General features: G+C 41.9%; 1 protein-coding gene across 1 annotated transcript in view; it reads right to left on the bottom strand.

Moving 5' to 3' along the window:
• IFT74 (intraflagellar transport 74) overlaps positions 1–19357 on the bottom strand; it is a 291121-nt gene that overhangs the window by 4246 nt on the left and 267518 nt on the right. The window contains exons 18-19 of the mRNA XM_030194172.1: positions 18072–18197; positions 7366–7426 (exon numbers count right to left, since the gene is read on the bottom strand). Of these exons, the coding sequence (XP_030050032.1) occupies positions 7366–7426; positions 18072–18197 (187 nt within the window). The remainder of the gene's footprint in view (positions 1–7365; positions 7427–18071; positions 18198–19357) is intronic.

Genomic DNA, 19357 nt, shown 5'->3' with positions numbered 1-19357 from the left:
GTATGTTCTGGATGATCTTTTAGCATTTCTGGTTGGAAGGTCTATCAACTCGGACATATAGGCAGGGGCTTCACCATGAATGATCTTGTGGACTAGTGTGCATACCTTGAAAGTGACTCGTTCCTTAAGTGGAAGCCAGTGTAGTTTCTTTAGTAGTGGTGTTGCCCTTTCATATTTTGGTTTTCCGAAAATGAGTTTGGCTGCTGTGTTCTGGGCTGTTTGAAGTTTCCTCAGTACTTGCTCTTTGCAGCCTGTGTATAGTGAGTTACAGTAATCCAGATGGCTTAGGACGAGGGATTGCACTAGGTTGCGGAAGACGAATCTTGGGAAGAATGGTTTAATCCTTTTCAATTTCCACATGCAGTGGAACATCTTCTTAGTTGTGTTATTTGCGTGAGTTTCGAGTGTTAGGTGGCGGTCGATAGTGACTCCAAGAATTTTTAGCGTTTCTGAGATTGGAAGGTTTTGGTTTGGTGTGTTTATCGCGTTGAATTCATTTGTATTGTATTGGGAGGTGAGTATCAGGCATTTAGTTTTTTCTGCATTTAGGTTCAGAACTTCAGACGAAATGCATCTGCCCACGTGTTCATGATGTATAGACTTTGATTGATTTCGTTGAAGATTTCTTTGATGTCTTGTTTGAAAGGGATGTATATCGTCACATCATCGGCGTATATATATGGGTTAAGGTTATGGTTTGATGGGAGTTTTGCTAGAGGGATCATCATTAGGTTGAAGATAGTTGGTGAGAGAGGTGATCCTTGTGGAACTCCACATTCAGGTGTCCATGCCTTGGATGTGGTTGAATTTGATGTGACTTGATACGAACGCAAGGTTAGGAACCCCTTGAACCAGTTCAGGACGTTTCCTCCAATGCCAAAGTATTCCAGTATGTGTAGTAGGATTCCGTGGTCGACCATGTCAAATGCGCTTGACATGTCAAATTGTAGGAGGAGTATGTTGTTGCCAGTTGCTATTATTTGTTTAAATTTAGTCATAAGGGTGACTAATACTGTTTCAGTGCTATGGTTCGACCGGAATCCTGATTGGGCATCGTGCAGTATTGAATGTTTGTTTAGATAGTTTGTGAGTTGTTTGGTTACCATTCCTTCGGTTATCTTGGTTATTAGTGGTATGGATGCTACTGGCCTGTAGTTGGTTATTTCGCTTGTGTTTTTCTTTGTATCTTTAGGAATTGGGGTGAGTAAGATTTTTCCTTTTTCTTTTGGGAAGAGTCCGTTTTGTAGCATGTAGTTTATATGGTTCGTTAGGTCTATTATGAATTGTTGAGGAGAAGATTTCATGAGGCTATTTGGGCATGTGTCTAGTTTGCAATTGGATTTGGCATATCTTTTGAGAGTCTTAGAGATGAGGTCTTCTGATAGTGGTTCGAATTCAGTCCAGGTTCTGTCTGCTGGGTGTGTTCCTTCTTCTGGATCTAGACAGTCCAGAAGAGTGGCGTATTCTATAGGACTAGTGGGTATTTTGTGTCGTAGTAGTATAATTTTCTCCTTGAAGTACTTCGCAAGGTTGTCGACGTCTGGCATATCTTTGCCGTTGTTTGTAACTGGTGTGGTATCTAGCAATTTGTTCACGAGGTTAAAGAGTTTGTGTGTCTTTGTAGTTGGGTCCTATTATTGTTTTGTAATGTAGTCTTTTTGTCTGTTTTATGGTGTATTTGTATTTTCTCCGAAGTAGTTTCCAATCGTTTAGTGTTTGTTCGTTTTTCTTTTTGTTCCAAGCTCGTTCTAGTTTTCTGACTTGCGTTTTAAGTTTTTTTCAGCTCTTCGGTGAACCATGGGTTTGCTTTTTTCCTGTGTGATGTTCTGGTTTGGATTGGGGCGATTTTGTCTAATGTTGTTGTACATAGGTCGTCCCATTCTTGGAGGAATTGGATGGTGTCAGCGTTTGTTGTCCATTCGTTCTGGTAGATCTGTTGCCAGAATGTTGTGGGGTCTATTTTTCCTCTCGTTGTGTATGTTGTTCGCTCACGTTTATTGGTCGTGTTTAAATGTGTTTTTCGCCAGCAGAGAGTGACATTTGCTTTATGGTGGTCTGACCATAATGTGGGTGTCCATCGGGTGTCGGTGAGTATGATAGTTGAGTCTGATTCGAATTTGTTCATTATGATATCTAGTGTGTGTCCTTTTTCGTGGGTTGGTAGCATGTTGGGTGCTTGCAGTTCCCAGAGTTTTAGGAATTCTTTGAATTCTCGTGTGTTTGGTAAGGTGTCATCTTCTATGTGTAGGTTGATGTCTCCTAGTATAAGGATGTTTGAGGCAGATACGCAGGAGTTCGAGATGAAATCCATGAGTTGTGTTTGGGAGTCTTGCCATTTTCCTGGAGGCCTGTAGAATAGGATTGTGTTAAGGTGTCCTGTTAAGTTTGGATGGTTAATTCTTGTCAATGCAATTTCGAGTTGTGGGGAGGTAGATTCGCCCGTGACTGTGATGGTGAATTCGGGTTTGTAAATTATAGCTATTCCGCCTCCTCTTTTTTTCCATTTCTTGTCCAGTGGGTGATTTTGTAATCTGGTGGGCACATTTCTAAGATGGCGGGATCTGTGGGACTATGGAACCAGGTTTCTGTGATAAATAGAAGATCTAGTTTGTCTGGGATGATCCAGTCTAGAATGTCTACTGAATTGCTTACTGCTGACCTTGCATTGATGTATCCTAGTTGGATTGAGTGATATGGTTCCAAGGGATGGTTTGATGTATTTATTTTTATTAATTGTCTGTTTCTTCAGTGGTGGAGTTTGTTGCTGTTGTTGTTGTTTTCCTCGTTTTGTCGGTAGTGTTCATATCCGGATATTATTCCTTTTGGTTGGTTATTGTATCTTTGAGTTGGTGGATTGTTTAGGGTGTGCACTATGTGTATATGAGTGCAGTGTAATTTGTCTGTGTAATTTAGTCTGTCCAGCACTGGTTTTGCTTCCCAATTACCTGTGTTGCCACCCAATCTCCGCTAAGATTCTGTGGATACATTCCTTCTAAACAGGATTCCTTTGTGTTTATCCCACGAATGTTTGAATTCCATTACCGTTTTAATCTCCACCACCTCCCGCAGGAGGGCATTCCATGTATCCACCACCCTTTCCATGAAAAAATACTTCCTGACATTACTCCTGAGTCTTCCCCCCTTCAACCTCAATTCATGTCCTCGAGTTCTACCGCCTTCCCGTCTCTGGAAAAGGTTTGTTTGTGGATTAATACCTTTCAAATATTTGAACGTCTGTATCATGTTACCCATTTCTCCTTTCCTCCAAGGTATACATGCTCATGTCGGCAAGTCTCTCCTTATACGGTTTGCAATGCAAATCCCATTCCATTTTTGTAGCTTTTCTTTGCACCGCTTCCAGTCTTTTTACATCTTTAGCAAGATACGGCCTCCAAAACTGAACACAATACTCCAAGTGGGGGCCTCACCAATGACTTGTAGAAGGGCATCAACACCTCCTTTCTTCTGCTGGTTATACCCCTCTCTATGCAGCCTAGCATTCTTCTGGCCACGGCTGCCACCTTGTCGCATTGTTTCTTAACCTTCAAATCCTCGGACATCAACACTCCAAGGTCTCTCTCCTGAGTCGAGCTTACTAATCTCTCCCCTCTTATCCGGTATCTCTCTTTTGGGTTTCTGCACCCCAAGTGCATCACTCTGCACTTCTTGGCATTAAATTGTAACTATTCCAAGTCACAGGTATAAATGTGTTAAAAATCATCACTATTTGTTACTCATGCTATCATTTATGCAAACCTTTCTACAATTTAAGGTCCTTTAGTGAAAGGATAACAAACCAAATTCATACTGATATGGTACTCATATTTATTCAATGAGTAATATAATGTAACTTTGCTATTAGAACTTCTCTACCAATCACAACGGTGTGGCAACCTGCAAAAGGGAAAGTCCATATGTCAATAGTTCTTATATCGTCTCAGGGGAATCCCCTCAATTTAAAACTGATATTTCCATGCAGTCTTTTCAAGAATATAAAGTTGTCTCTAAACAGTCAATCTTCCTCTTAGGTATAAAACAAGGAGAACGTGTTGTCCACATCACCAATTGTGCAATATGTTCACTCTTCATGGTGAAACAAAATCATGTCCTTCAGTACTTCACTGAATACAGTGCACTGCCTTGACACTGGCCAAGTTTCGCTGTTAGTTTTGTCAAAAGGCATGCTGCGATTCCACCTACAACATGCATACCACCTCAAATAAACCAAATAATGAACCAAATAATATCCCTTCACTATTTCCTATTTGAGCCACTATGATCTTCTTACCTTAGATGATCTGAATCTTAATTATCAACATTTCCCAGCGACCGCTAACCCCGGATGGAGCTCCAGTCCAGAATGTATCTTGCCCAATGGTGGCACTTAGCGTTGTCGTATGGCGGAAATTTAACGTCTTGTCACTAACACCTATTATGCATTCCCCTGTCCCATTCAATTTCCTTGTTCAGTTCCCCTGGCTGGGTCGTGTTCCAAGAGTAAATAAACTGTTGTTCTTTATGTATTAACCAATCTGGATTGACTTTACCACGATGTTGTACCTGCAACAACACTACAAATTTTAATTCAGAAATGGAATGTCTGTGTTCCTTCCAGTGATCAGTCAAAGGAGCTTCCTTTTTATTAGGCCTTATGTTAGAAACATGCTCTCCTATGCGAGTTTTTATCTTTCTAGTCATCTGGCCTATATAATAAAGACCACATGGACACATAATACAATATACAACTCCTTGTGAGTTGCAATCTGTCCTCATAGATAATTGAAACCGTTAATCGAATGGGGAATAGATATAACATTAGTTTCCACTGCATACTGACAATAATTACATTCTCCACAATTAAAATGTCTGTTATTCTCTCCCAGCCAGGGTTTTGGATTTGACACTAATTCTCCCAAGTTTTTCCCTCTATGGTAAGCAAACTTGGGGTATTCTTTAAATACCTTATGAATACCCAGGACATGCCAATACTTTTTAATAATTCATGCTATAATAAGAGCACGAAGAGTATAAGGTAATACACGTCAGCTCATTAAAATTTCCTGAAGATGAAGAATGTATTAACCACTGTCTATCTGCATATAATGCTCTCTTGTACGCTTTTTTTTACTACTGTTCTGGGATAACCCCACTGACAAAATCTAAAGAATATTCTATTCGCTTGCTCCTTGAACTGATCAATGGTGGAGCACAGTCTTTTTAGCCGGAGGAACTGACTAATAGGAACACTATCATGTAAGCTCTTGGGATGATAACTAGTGTAATGCAACACTGTGTTTCTGTCTGTGATTTTTGACACAGATGTATTGAACTGTCCCTAATCATTCAGAACTATAGAGATATCAAGAAAATTGATTTTTTTTCTTATCCCAATGAGTCATAAATTTGATATTTTGATCCACTTGATTTTAACTGCCAGACCCTCAACCATTCTTCTAATATTTGGAGATCCCTTCTCATTGTTTCTACTTCCTCCAGGGTATCCACTCTATTGGCTATCTTCGTGTCATCTGCAAAAAGGCAAACCTTTCCTTCCAACCCTTCAGCAATATCTCTCACACATATATTAAACAGAATCGGCCCCAGCACGACCTCGGAGGAACTCCACTGCTCACCTTCCTTTCCTCCAAACGGATTCCATTTACCACCACCCTCTGCCACCTGTCAGTCAACCAGTTTCCCATCCAGTTCACCACTTTTGGTCCTAAGTTCAGCCCTCTCAGCTTATTCGCTAATCTTCTGTTGAGTACCGTATCAAAGGCTTTGCTGAAATCCAAGTAGATTACATCTAGCGCATGTCCTTCATCCAGTTCTTTGGTCATCCAGTCAAAGAAGTCAATAAGATTTGTTTGGCAGGAATTTCCTTTGGTAAAGCCATGTTGCCTTGGATCCTGTAACCAATTGGCTTCTAGAAAGTTAACTATCCTTTCTTTCAGCAGCGATTCCATTATTTTTCCTAACACTGACGTGAGACTTACCAGTCTGTAGTTTCCCACTTCTTCCCCGTCTCCACTTTTGTGAAGAGGGACCACATCTGCTCGTCTCCAATCTCGCGGAACCTCTACCATCTCTAAAGATCTATTAAATAAATCTTTAAGAGGTCCTGCCAGGACCTCTCTGAGCTCCTTCAGTATCCTGGGATGTATCCCATCTGGCCCCATAGCTTTGTCCACCTTCAGATTCTCAAGCTGTTTATAAACTCTTTCCGTTCCAATAAAATGATTAAATAATGATATAGATATTGGTACATGTCACAGCTACTTCAATCACAGCTGACATGAAAGAGTTTTTCTCCTGCTGGGCCTGCCACTGCTGTATGCCAGTCCCGAGTTAAAGATGAGTGAGTGCTGCGTGGGCCCTGTAAGTACAGGCCCATGCTGAAGCACTGCAATGTCTTGCTCCCATTTGAGGCAGATTTTCTATTGGAGGGGCCAGGACATGACAGCGCTTCACATCAGGCCTTTGCTCACACAGTCCACGCAGCACTCACTCTTCCTTAAGGGGCTGGTGAGGAAGGAGACAGGAAGGTCTGCAGTCACTCTAAAGTGGGGAGGGAAGCAGGGTGGACATGCAGGACATAGAGTAGGGGGTAGGGAAGGGAAGATGAAATGCTGGGCAGTTGGGTGGAGGGTTAAAGGTAGAGGAGACCCTGGCAACAGGGGGGGGGAGGGAGGGAAAGGAGTGATGCTGACAATCTAGGGTGGAGGTTTAGAAAGGGGAAGTGGAGATACTAGCAACATTAGGGTTGAGGGAATGAGAGATGTTGGCCACGGTGGGGGGAGTTTGCTACAGAGGGGAGCGAGTGATGTTGACAACTTGAGGTGAGGGGCTACTGAGGGGAAGGGGAAATGCTGAACTATGCAGGGGCAGGGAGGGGAGGGCCTCAAGCTGCCCTTGGGAGGGGGCCCAAAGTTGAAGGATCACCTAGGACATCCAATACCTTTGGACCGGTCCTGACTTCAGTTTCAATAATGACATCTATCTAGAAGTCATGGGTACTACTATGGACACCAAAATGACACCACAATATGCCAACTTTTTCATTGTAGAACTGGAAAAGACATTTTTGAATAAATATGAGACTAAACCTTTAAATATGGTATATTGATAACTGATCTATGATTTGGACAGGGGGAGAAGAAACTCTCAAACAATTTCATAATTGACAACTCTAAAAAAAAAAAAAGTAAAGTTAACTTTCTGGATACCTCTGGAACTGAGCATATTCCGACCTGGACATCTCTATTCTGATCTCAACATTCTATGCAAAATGGGCCTTCAGATGTCTGAAAATCATTCAACTTAACTAATGTACCAAGGGAAAGATTCAGCTTTATTAAAGGATACATTCTTTCATTACAAAGTTATTTTGCTCATGGTGTTGCCATTTCCTTTCCAAATTTGTAAGCTGAAAGCACAAAAAGCAAAATGTTAAGAGAGCCAAGAAACAAAACACTACACACCCTTTTACAAGTTAAAAAAATTCAAATGCTAAGTCTTATCAATTCCTAACATTCAATCAAACTGATAAGATTATGGTTAACACAAAGGGAAATTAATAGTGGTAAACAATGAATACATTTTTGTGTCATCTGGTGGGTCAGATATTTTAGATCTAACAAGACTACTGTATAAATCTTTATGGATACTAAAAATAAAGGTATCTAAAAAACTGAAGGGTTATTTTGGTACGGCTGGTTTGTTTCATCTCTGAATGGTTATAGATTTTTATATATTATTGGCAGGCTGAAACCACTTACCAGATTCCTTTGCAAGAAGTCCACAGAGCAGCCTTTTAAAAAAATAAAACATAGGTGCTTCTGTGCCTTTATAAAATAGGCTCCCTGATGCAACTCCAACAGCACCCTCACTTTGAACTCAGATTTGGAAAGCTAAAGAACAGATTTATACCTACTCCAAAGGAGTACATATATTCTAAGTGTATTATATAAAATATGCATGCACATTGCAATTCTGCCTCTATTCCACCTAAATTACCCTGGGAACGCCTACATGCAGTTTGTGTAAAAGTAGACACACATTTTCTGTATGAGTACTTTTTACAAGTGTATGTGATCATGCAAGTTTATAAAAGCCCTTTTGTGTATGTAAATCAGGCTTTATAAACTTACCCTCACTATGTTTATAATGGCTTATACCAGTAATCCCACATTCATTTTAAGCACAGATAACTGATTCACACGTGGAGGGTAATTTTATAACAGGATTCCTAAGCTATCAAGGCGCATAAGTACTTATGTTGTCCCTATATTATAAAGGCAAAAAGCAAAGTTACTCACCTGTAGTAGGTGTTTTCTGAGGACAGCAGGGCAAGCATTCTCACAGTTGGATGAAGTCATCCAATGGAGCCTGGTGCAGATGCAGACTAGCGAGAAGTTTGTAGAAGTTTCTAGCAGCATCCCACCATTCATGCACTGGTGCCTTCCTGACCGATGTGCAAGTGTAGGTCCCTCATTCAGGTAATATAGCTAAAAAATTCAACTCCAAGGGGAGGTGGGAGGTTTTGTGAGAACACTTGGCCTGCTGTCCTTGGAGAACACTTGCTACAGATGAGTAACTTTGCTTTCTCCAAGGACAAGCAGACCAGTTGTATTCTCACATTTATGAATTTATTATTGAAATTTTGTATAATGTGTTTAATTCAGTAAACCACATAGGCACTGATGTATTTAGCAGTATATCAAATTATTAAAATCCAATCTAATCCTGGGTACCAGGCTCACTGAAAACAAGAATGTTAGGACAGTAGGGACTCGAATCATTGAGGCCTTGAAGTAAATCAACTTAGAAACTATATATATTCTAGTGGTGGAGGTGCAGCCTGGAAGAGAACAAAATTGGGACTAGGGGGTAGGATTCTAGACACCAAACAAAATGTGCAGAACTGTCTGAGCAAACCGGACGTCATGTCAGGTATCCTGCACAAGGCAGTAATGAGATGTGAATGTATGGACAGAAGAACATGTTGCAACTTTGCATATCTCTTCTATGGAGGCAGATCTCAAGTGGCTACCGGCATTGCCGTGGTTCTGACATTATGAGCCTGGATATGGCCCTCTAGAATCTGCTAGCCAATTAGAAATTGTGTGCTTGCCGATGGCTACCCCCTCCCAATCCGATTTGGGTCAAAAGAAACAAAAAGTTGGGTGGACTGCCTATGGGCTTTAGTCTGCCCCAGGTAAAAGGATAAGGTTCACTTGCAATCTAAGGTATGCAAGTACACTTTCACCAGGATGGACATGTTATTTGGGGAAAAATGTTGGTAAAACAACTGACTTATTAAGATGGAACTCCAACACTACCTTAGGAAGGAACTTAGGGTGCATGCGGAAAACTACTCTATTGTGATGAAACTTAGTGTAAGGTGGATCTGCTACTAGGCTCTGCGGGCTGACATAACCACCACCAAAAACACAACTTTGCAGGTCAAATATTTCAGATGACAGGAATCAAGTGGCTCAAAAGGAGAGTTCATAAACTGGGTGAGAACAATGATGAGATCCCATGACACGATGGGAGGTTTGATGGGGGGGGGGGGGGGGGGGGCTCTGTCAACAGCAAACCTCTAATGAAACGATCAACTAGAGGCTTACCTCCTACACGTTAATGATAAGCACTGATTGCCCTGAGACGAACCTGCAGGAGGTATTCAAGCAGATTTTGTGTAAGGTAAGTGAGGGGATTTAAGGTCTTGCTCTCACACCAGATGGCAAACCTTGTCCACTTAAAAGAGTAAAAAAAACACACAACTATAACAAAGCATATCTATCTTGAAGAAGACAAATAATACGAAGAGAGTAGTTCTGGTAATTATTTCATTTACTGAACTTTTTAGTATTTCAGTTACATTCAAAACATCTGAAGATGTCTACAGCAGAGGCTTCACCAGAGCAAATGCCTGAATAGCAGAAGGAATATAATAAATCTTTTGGAGAGGAGGTTATGCAGTATCAGAAAAATGAAACATTTCTTTTAAGAATCTATGAAATAGATGCTGTTAACATCTGAGTAAAGTTTAAAAGCCTTAAGTTCAATTATCTGGTGAAGTTATCAAAATTTTCTACCTTTTGACGAAGAATCTTTTCCTGGGTAAGAGAGGAATAAAGCTGCTTTACCTGTTGAACCTGAAGACCCATATCTTCAGTTTTCACCTCTGTCACTTGTCAGTTTCGTAGCCATGGGGGGGTGTCTTAGGAGCCTGGGCCCCCCAATTTGGGTTTGGGCCTCTTTAAAATTGAGGCGCTGGTGGGAATCCCCAAGCGCCACCAGCAGAAGCCCTCCTCAAACCAAAGCCTGCTGCATCTCCTGGGCTGCTGCTGTGCCGGTCCCCCCCCCCCCCACCCCCCTGGACATGCTTGGTTTTTTTTGTAAAATTGAGCTTGAGTGAGGCAGGCCTGCCCCTTATGCTTGTACAAAAACCAAGCATGCGCAGGAGGGTCTCTCCTGTATATGCTCAATTTTGTGAAAACCGAACATGCACAGGGATGGGGGTAGCCCAAAAAAAGCGCCAGGCTTTGGCTGGGGCCACCAGCTCAGGTATATGGGGGTTACTGGGTGGGGGAATTTTAAAAAGCCCTCCCCTTCACAATTTGGGCTCAGGCCTCCCCAAAATCTGAGGTTTGGATATGCCCCTGCCCTGGTCACTGTAAGGCCTTCCTCCAAAGTCTGTAGTCTAGTTGAATTTATCTGTACAGTAGGAACAATTCCAGAGCATACTCTGTACAGGGACTCCAAAGCTTGCCATATACAGTCCAGAGTCACTTGTGCAGGTTTAACCAAAAGGGGGGGGGGGGGGGAGCAGATATTCACCTCCACTGTCCCTCCTTGAACTGCTTTCTGTGCCACTGAGATTGGTACAGCTTCCACTTGCACCGTAGTGATCTGTTCCACAGCAGAGGAAGTCAGGGCCAGAAGTCTGCCGATAGTCATTATTGTAGTTCTTTGCTGGCTCTAAGCTACATTTGGGCCCATGGGGCTAAGTGATACATTGCCTCCGAAACTTGGGCTTCTCCTGAGGACCAAGTCAGCCGGAATGTCCAGAGAAGCTGCCTGCATAAAGCCAGTTATCTCTAGTTGGTGAGTTGGGGGAAGGGGTTTGAGTCAGGCAGGCAGATGCCAGACTCTTCCCCCTTTTTTTAGGCAAAAGATAAGGAGTTTTCTCAGCAAATAAACCCAAAAATGTAACATGAGAGACCATCTTGCTCCCACACTCTTTTTTTTTTTAATGTCTAAGTTGCACTGGCAGCACAGGGGCAAGTCTCATCATAACAGCCTTACAATCTTGCAGCTTATACCTGTAGCTACAAGGTGTGATAGGCGCTTAAGTACCTACTCTACTGCAATTAGATTGCGGGCATTTTAAAAGGAAGATTGAGAGATGGTGAGGCAAAACTCACACCTCCCAATGAGCTAATACTGCTAGGATAAGGAAACAGTCTACCAGAGGTAGACAAACTCCAAAACCCTATGAGCAATCAACAGTGAAAAGGCAGTGGAAAGTGGGCCAATGACTCAAGAGACCAGGACAACAGACAAATATCTGAAGTGATATGTTAAAGACTCAAAATAAATCTGTGTTTCGGCCACAGGCCTGCCTCAGGAGTCTGGAAAATAAATATTATAAACATAAAAAACTGATAAATACAAATATATGCATATCACATTGTGTTGAAAACCATACAAACATTAAGATCCAAATATAGAATGAGAATAAATACAGATAAAAAATCATATTAAATAAAATTAACCGAAACTTGAATAATGAAGAAATCATTACACAAGATTTTTATTTTTATTATTTGTTACATTTCTATCCCACATTTCCCCACCTATTAGCAGGCTCAATGTGGCTTACATAGTGCTGGAGATGCGATTGCAGACTCCGGTGTAAACAAATACAGAGTGATGTATATATAAGATAGGTTCATGTGGTATAGCCACATGAGATAGGATAAGGTTCATGTGGCATGGCCACATAGGGGCATCGTACTCGGGAGAATTGTGTTGTGTCCATGATGCATTTTGCTATTATTGTGTCCATACTGTGTTTTGGTTTTGTTGTGCCCGTGATGCATTTTGTTATTATTGTGTCCAAGCTGTGATTTGGATTTGTTGTGTCCACACTGTATTATGGTTTTGTTGTGTTGTATCAGTCAGTGTTTTTATGTTGAGTTGATAGTGTATGCCTTTTTGAACAGATACATTTTTAAGATGACTTAAAGGTGTGTCCTATGTGAATGATAAAAACACAATATGAAAATAACATATACACATGTATCCCAAATCACTAAATGGGCTCATATATGAAAAATAAAACAAGTTGAAAACTCATAATGCAGTAATACATATTATGATATATTAAAACATATAGGATACATCATTTACAAACTTGTAAAAACATATAAATGTGCATAAAATACAATTTATAACAGCAAATACAGTCTTATGAAATCAAGCTAGCTGCAAATATTAAAAAATACATAAAATTAAAAATGAGTGAATAATACCTTGACCTAGATGTTTACACACCACTAAGGGCCCTGTTTACTAAGCCGCGCTAGAGGTGCGTTAGTGCTTTTAGCGTGCGCTAAACATTAGCGCACGCTGTGTAGGCACCCACAATATTCCAATGGGTGCCTACACAATTACTGCGCACTAATTTTGTGAACGCACTAAAAACACTAGTGCGCTTTAGTAAACAGAGCCCTAAGTTATTAAAGAAAATGAGATAGAAAAACATCATGTATATAATAAAAAAAAGGGGGGGTAAAATAAAACAAAGAAATAAAAAGAAAAAAGGAAGAAAAAAGGAAAAAGAAAAAAAGTGGGCCATAGTGTGATGAATACAAAACGAGGGGTTAACATACATATCCTTTAAAGTGGTATTGTCAATTGTAAAAAATATATACTAATGCTACAAAAAAAGTATTCAAATTGAAAACATTAATTGATGTTGCAAACAATTGTAAAAACAAGAGGAACAGGTGAACTAAAGGATTGGTTTACAAAGAGGGGCATAATCAAACAGGGACGACCATCTCTAAGGGCGTCCATCTCTAAGGACGTTCCGGCGAAGGGGCGGGGAAACCCATATTTTCGAAACAAGATGGACGTCCATCTTTTGTTTCGATAATACGGTCAGGGACGCCCAAATCTCAACATTTAGGTCGACCTTAGAGATGGTCGTTCTTAGAGATAGTCGTCCCCGGTTTTCAGCCATAATGGAAACCGAGGACAACCATCTCAAAAACGACCAAACCCAAGCCCTTTGGTCATGGGAGGAGCCAGCATTCGTAGTGCACTGGTGCTCCTCACATGCCAGGACACCAACCGGGCACCCTAGGGGGCACTGCAGTGGACTTCAGAAATTGCTCCCAGGTGCATGCATAGCTCCCTTACCTTGTGTGCTGAGCCCCCCCAAACCCCCCTAAAACCCACTCCCCACAACTGTACACCACTACCATAGCCCTTAGGGATGAAGGGGGCACCTACATGTGGGTACAGTGGGTTTCGGGTGGGTTTTGGAGGGCTCACATTTACCACCACAAGTGTAACAGGTGGGGGGGGGGGGGGGGAATGGGCCTAGGTCCGCCTGCCTGAAGTGCATTGTACCCACTAAAAACTGCTCCAGGGACCTGCATACTGCTGTGATGGAGCTGGGTATGACATTTGAGGCTGGCATAGAGGCTGGAAAAAATGTTAAAAATTTTTTTTTAGGGTGGGAGGGTGTTGGTGGCCACTGGGGGAGTAAGGGGAGGTCATCCCTGATTCCCTCCGGTGGTTATCTGGTCAGTTCGGGCACCTTTTTGAGGCTTGGTCGTGAAAAGAAAGGGACCAAGTAAAGTCGACCAAATGCTCGTGAGGGACGCCCTTCTTTTTTCCATTATCGGCCGAGGATGCCCATCTCTTAACCACGCCCCACCCCGCCTTCGGTACACTGCCGACACGCCCCCGTGAACTTTGGTCATCCCCACAACGGAAAGCAGTTGAGGATGCAAAAAATCGACAAGCTTCCCTTTCGAAAATAAGCTAGACAATAAACCTAACCTTGGTAGTTATGTGAATGGGAAAATCTCCAAGAGATGGCTACCTTAAGATGTTGTGGTACGTAGTTGGTCTATAAAGATTAAAATGATCCACCAATGAACAGTCACTGTGAGCTGTCTGCATAAAAAGTGTGAGCTAACAACTTGCACAGGGGGGCCCAGGTGGTATATGGCTTATAACAACAGTCAGTATAAATAGATGTAATGTCTAATGAAAAGCATATAGGGACAAAACATTGAATACAATAAATAATTGCCGGTACTCTGATATTGTGAGTCTGGAACGAATGAAAAAGAGAATGGATTTATAAATTCAATAGTATCAACTGATGGAAAAATGATTGCTGATCTAAAAAAAGAAAAATGGTTGTCGATCTGAAAAAAGAAGAAACAATGGAGAAGCGTCTATGATTAAACTGGTGGATTGCCACTTGACTTAAAAACGGAATGTCTAAGGTGGGTATAGAAATTAGCAGAGAAGTGTGAGTGCGAATGTAAACGAGCGGTGACATGGAAAGACTAAATCCAAATGCGCATTCTAGGATTGATCCACTTTCCATCTTTGTGGACTATTTCCTTAGACCCTTTGTTCCACTTATTCCATCATATGTACATGACACTTCAGAGATGATTAACTTTCTACAGGATTATGATGGTCCACTTACTGAAACCCTTATGGTTACGATGGATATCGAATCCCTGTACACTAACATCTCCCAACTCGTAGAACAACTACGTATCGCAACATCTTAAGGTAACCATCTCTTGGAGATTTTCCCATTCACACAACAACCAAGGTTAGTTTTACTGCATTATATATGTATTACTGCATTATATTATGAGTTTTCAACATGTCATTTTCATATATGAGCCCATTTAGTGTTTTATGATACATGTTTATACGTTTTTTCATATTGTCTTTTTATCATTTATATAGGACCCACCTTTAAGTCATCTTTTATAATGAATTCTTCATTATTCAAGTTTCGATTAATTTTACTGAATATGATTTTTTTATCTGTATTTATTCTCATTCTATATTTGGATTTTAATGTATGTTTTTCAGCACAATGCGATATGCATATATTTATATATACCAGTTTTTTATGTTTATAATATTTTCTTTCCAGATTCCTGAGGTCGGCCTGTGGCCAAAACACAGATCTGTGTCGAGTCTTCAATAAATTGCTTCAGATATCTGTCTGTTGTCCTGGTCTCTTGAGTCACTGGCCCACTTCCCACTGCCTTTTCATACTACTGTTAGGCTCATTGTTTGGGTGGCAGAATCTGCCCTCCCCACTATCTGCTGTCATGGAGTTGGAGAAACGGTGCAACAGTTGACTTCTCCTACTTGGGAAGCCACTTGCACCTTCCTTACCCATATGCAGGTGTCTCGTTTCCTCCTTCTACTGTTCCTAACTTCCTGTTGCCACTCTAGCTGCCCACTTTACCTAACCTAAAGATTAAATTACCCCCGGGCAAAGGCACTCTTCACAGCCCTGGGGAAGGGGGGGGGGGGGGGGGGGGGGGGTTGCAAAATTGCATGAAAGTGAAGGCTAGATGGCCACAGTCACATACTTAGTCATGAGGTTACAAATAGAACCAGCTCACATAGCCCCTGGCCTAGGATGGTCAATGCAGTGACAACTGAATATGCATTTCAAGGGTGTGTGTGTGTGTAAATATAAAATATGGCAACCCCCCCCTTCAGATAGTGTAAATGAAGTAAGTGTAAGTCCCACCCATGCTCTGTTCTAATCTACCCATGTGTATACCTATCTGTAAAATGCAGGCTATGTAAGTTATGTGCATACTTATAGAACAGCACTTAGGTAGGTATTTGGCATTTACATATGTAGTACACACATACGTGTGTATACGCCACTATTCTACACATATAACTGCAGTGGTGTTCCCAGGTTGCCTGCCACCTGGGGTGGACGGCCGCTGTGCTCCCCCCTAAGCGCATTGCTCTTACCTCCTGGAGGTGCAGGGAGCAATCGCAAGGTTGTTGGCTCTATCGGTTCCCTGCCCTGGAACAGGAAGTAACGTCAGAGGAAGCAGGGAACCAGAACAGCCGACAGCCGCGCAGCTTCTCCATGCACCCCCTTGCAGTATGCACCCGGGGCGCACCGCCCCCACCGCCCTGCCCTTGGTACGCCACTGTATAATTGGTATGTAAATATTAGTGCCTATTTTATAGAATTACCCCTGCTGTGCTAGATCTCAACTTGGTTCCGACTAAGCTGGAACGAAAAAGGAGGAAAGGAGAAATGCTGGATAAAAAAAAATAAATAAAGGTTGTAAGCACAGTTGGGCCAATTTCTAAGCAGTCTGAAAGTTCAGATGTGCAGGAGATTTAATCAATCTGACACAGAATTCTAAATTCTCAATAACAAGGACTAGGTAATTTCTTTATAGCAATTTTATGGACAGAGGCACTAAAATGACATTTTCTCCTCTTTTACTGCTGGAGAACGATCTCCTGTTAATTCATTCAGGCTGCAGGCCATATGTATCATATGACATATCCGGACATCAGAGACTCTTAGCGGTGCAGACAAAACTTCCTTACTTCCACAGCTGAATTTCCTGCCTGATGCAAGAATCTGTGATAAGAGCAGAGCTGCAGTGTGAAGATTACAAAAATGCAGGTTAAATGTTGGCTCTGCTTCAATATTTTCAACATCAACAGGAACTTAGTGTACATATTATTCTGGTGGTAGTTTCCTCAAAAGATCAGTTATCTTGTGTTAAGCAGTTTCTTTAAACCATAGATCAATATTTTTACTTTACAGTAAGAACTACAGAGTAGATTACTATATTTTTTTTTCATTAGTCTACTGGAAAATGCCTAGTACATCTGACATGTTGCAATTATAACAGGGATATATAACGTTTACAGATTTCAAAATAGCCTAACATTTTCTATTACATTTTTTGGCTGCAACAGTTCCATATTTTTATGTCAAGCATACTTACTAAGAAGGGGTTCAAACTGATTATAATGAAAGAGCTTAGGTAGCCTCCCTGCTTTGTGTGGGGTATTTTTTGGGTTGCTTAGGAGGGTATTTATTAAGGTGCATTACATCAACATCCATATTAATTTGCCCCTTGATGCATGTTAAATGGAAAAATATGCATTATATTTCTGTAATGCACATTAATATAAATTACTGAGGGATATATGATGAGATGCAAAGTACACAACGGCATGCAAAACACTTCATTGTTATATAAACTGAATAATGCAAGCTGCATTATTTCTGGAAAATTAATGTCAGCTAAAAGTTGCCATTTTTTCTGCCCAGAACATTGGGATAACAAGTAGACTAATGCTCCCAGGTCACATCTTAAAGGGTCTGGGCATTAAAAACTTTATCTCCCTCTTTAGCTCCCTCCTCCACCCCAGCGAAAGTAACCCCCCCTCTTGAAGACCCCATCACAAACCATGACCCCTGAAGACCCCCCCCCCATCATAAACTCCATCTCACAAAAAGCCCTTCTTTTCCTCAAAGACCACAACCACCCTCCTTATGCTCCTCTGGGCCTGTCCGTAAAAATCCTTGATGCCAGTGTCGTTCAAGGATGCCAGTGACCCCTAGCAGCAGTCTCGCAGCACTACTTCTGGAGGTCAAGCTGCCATAAAAGGGCAAAAGGCTCAGTCTGGGTGTATCTGTAACTAGGACAAGTTTGAGGAGTTGCAAAGAAGACACCCCTGTCCAGATTCCACTGAATCAGCCACCAGGACAAAGAGTTCTTGAGATTTGGGGTGACTCAGATGACAGGTTCTGCATATAATTTTACAATACTGCAACCTGCACTGATATGTGTGTAAAGGCAGGATACAAAGTCTCTCCACAAAAAGATAACTTAACTGTGCAGCTTAGCATTTGTCTCGTAATTGATAATCTGTCGAATACAGCCATAGTATATTCCAGCCTCAAAGGGTTTATGGCAAAACATAGAAGTCTAGTCATATTGTACCTGGGTATGGGTTTCATTCTCCTGCAATTGTGTCTTCAGTGCTTCATATTCTCCATTTAACTTGTCCATTACTTTCTTGAAGGTGTCTTTGCGTTTAGAGAGCATTACTTTATCATCTTGGAGTTTCTGGAAGATGGAGAGAAATAGAAGATAAAGATCTTACAGAATGTTCTCTTTTTAAGTCTTTTGTAAATAGTAAATTTCTAGGCACAATTTCATTTTCAGTGCAAACTCATTCAGAACGCTTTTCATTTTTATTCTTTCTTAGTATATGTGCGAGGGGCATAATCGAAAGGGGCGCCCAAGTTTTCATGAGGATGTCCTCGCAGGACGTCCTAGTGAAGGGGTAGGTAAACCTGTATTATCGAAACAAGATGGGCGTTCATCTTTCGTTTTGATAATACGGTCGGGGACACCCAAATCGAGAAATTTAGGTCGACCTTAGAGATGGTCGTCCCTGATTTTCTGCGATAATGGAAACCGAGGACGCCCATCTCAGAAACGACCAAATGCAAGCCATATGCCAGGACACCAAATGGGCACTCTAGGGGGCACTGCAGTGGACTTCACAAATTGCTCCCAGGGGCATAACTCCCTTACCTTGGGTGCTGAGCCCCCCCCCCCCCCCCCAAACCCTAAAACTCACAACTGTACACCACTACCATAGCTCTTAGGGATGAAGGGGGGCACCTAGATGTGGGTACAGTGGGTTTCGGGTGGGTTTTGAAGGGCTCACATTTACCACCAGAAGTGTAACAGGTAGGGGGGGGGGGGGTTGGCCTGGGTCCCCCTGCCTGAAGTGCACTGCACCCACTAAAACTGCTCCAGGGACTTGCATATTGCTGTCATGGAGCTGGATATGACATTTGAGGCTGGCATAGAGGCTGAACAAAAATATTTAAAAGTTTTTTTTTTTTTAGGGTGGGAGGGGGTTGATGACCACTGGGGGAGTAAGGAGAGGTCATCCCCGATTCCCTCCGGTGGTCATCTGGTCAGTTTGGGCACCTTTTTGAGGCTTGGTCGTGAAAAAAAAATGGACCAAGTAAAGTCGCCCAAGTGCTAGTCAGGGACGCCCTTCTTTTTTCCATTATCGGTCGATGACGCCCATGTGTTAGGCACGCCCCAGTCCCGCCTTCGCTATGCTTCCAACACGCCCCCGTGAACTTTGGTCGTCCCCACGACGGAAAGCAGTTGAGGACGCCCAAAATCGGCTTTCGATTATGCTGATTTGGGCGACCCTGGGAGAAGGACGCCCATCTCCTGATTTGTGTCGAAAGATGGGCGCC

Source organism: Microcaecilia unicolor, chromosome 2 (assembly GCF_901765095.1).
Source record: "Microcaecilia unicolor chromosome 2, aMicUni1.1, whole genome shotgun sequence".
NCBI classification, from domain to species: domain Eukaryota; kingdom Metazoa; phylum Chordata; class Amphibia; order Gymnophiona; family Siphonopidae; genus Microcaecilia; species Microcaecilia unicolor.
The sequence above is the reverse complement of the archived record's forward strand: the minus strand, read 5'-3'. Positions and strand labels throughout refer to the sequence as shown.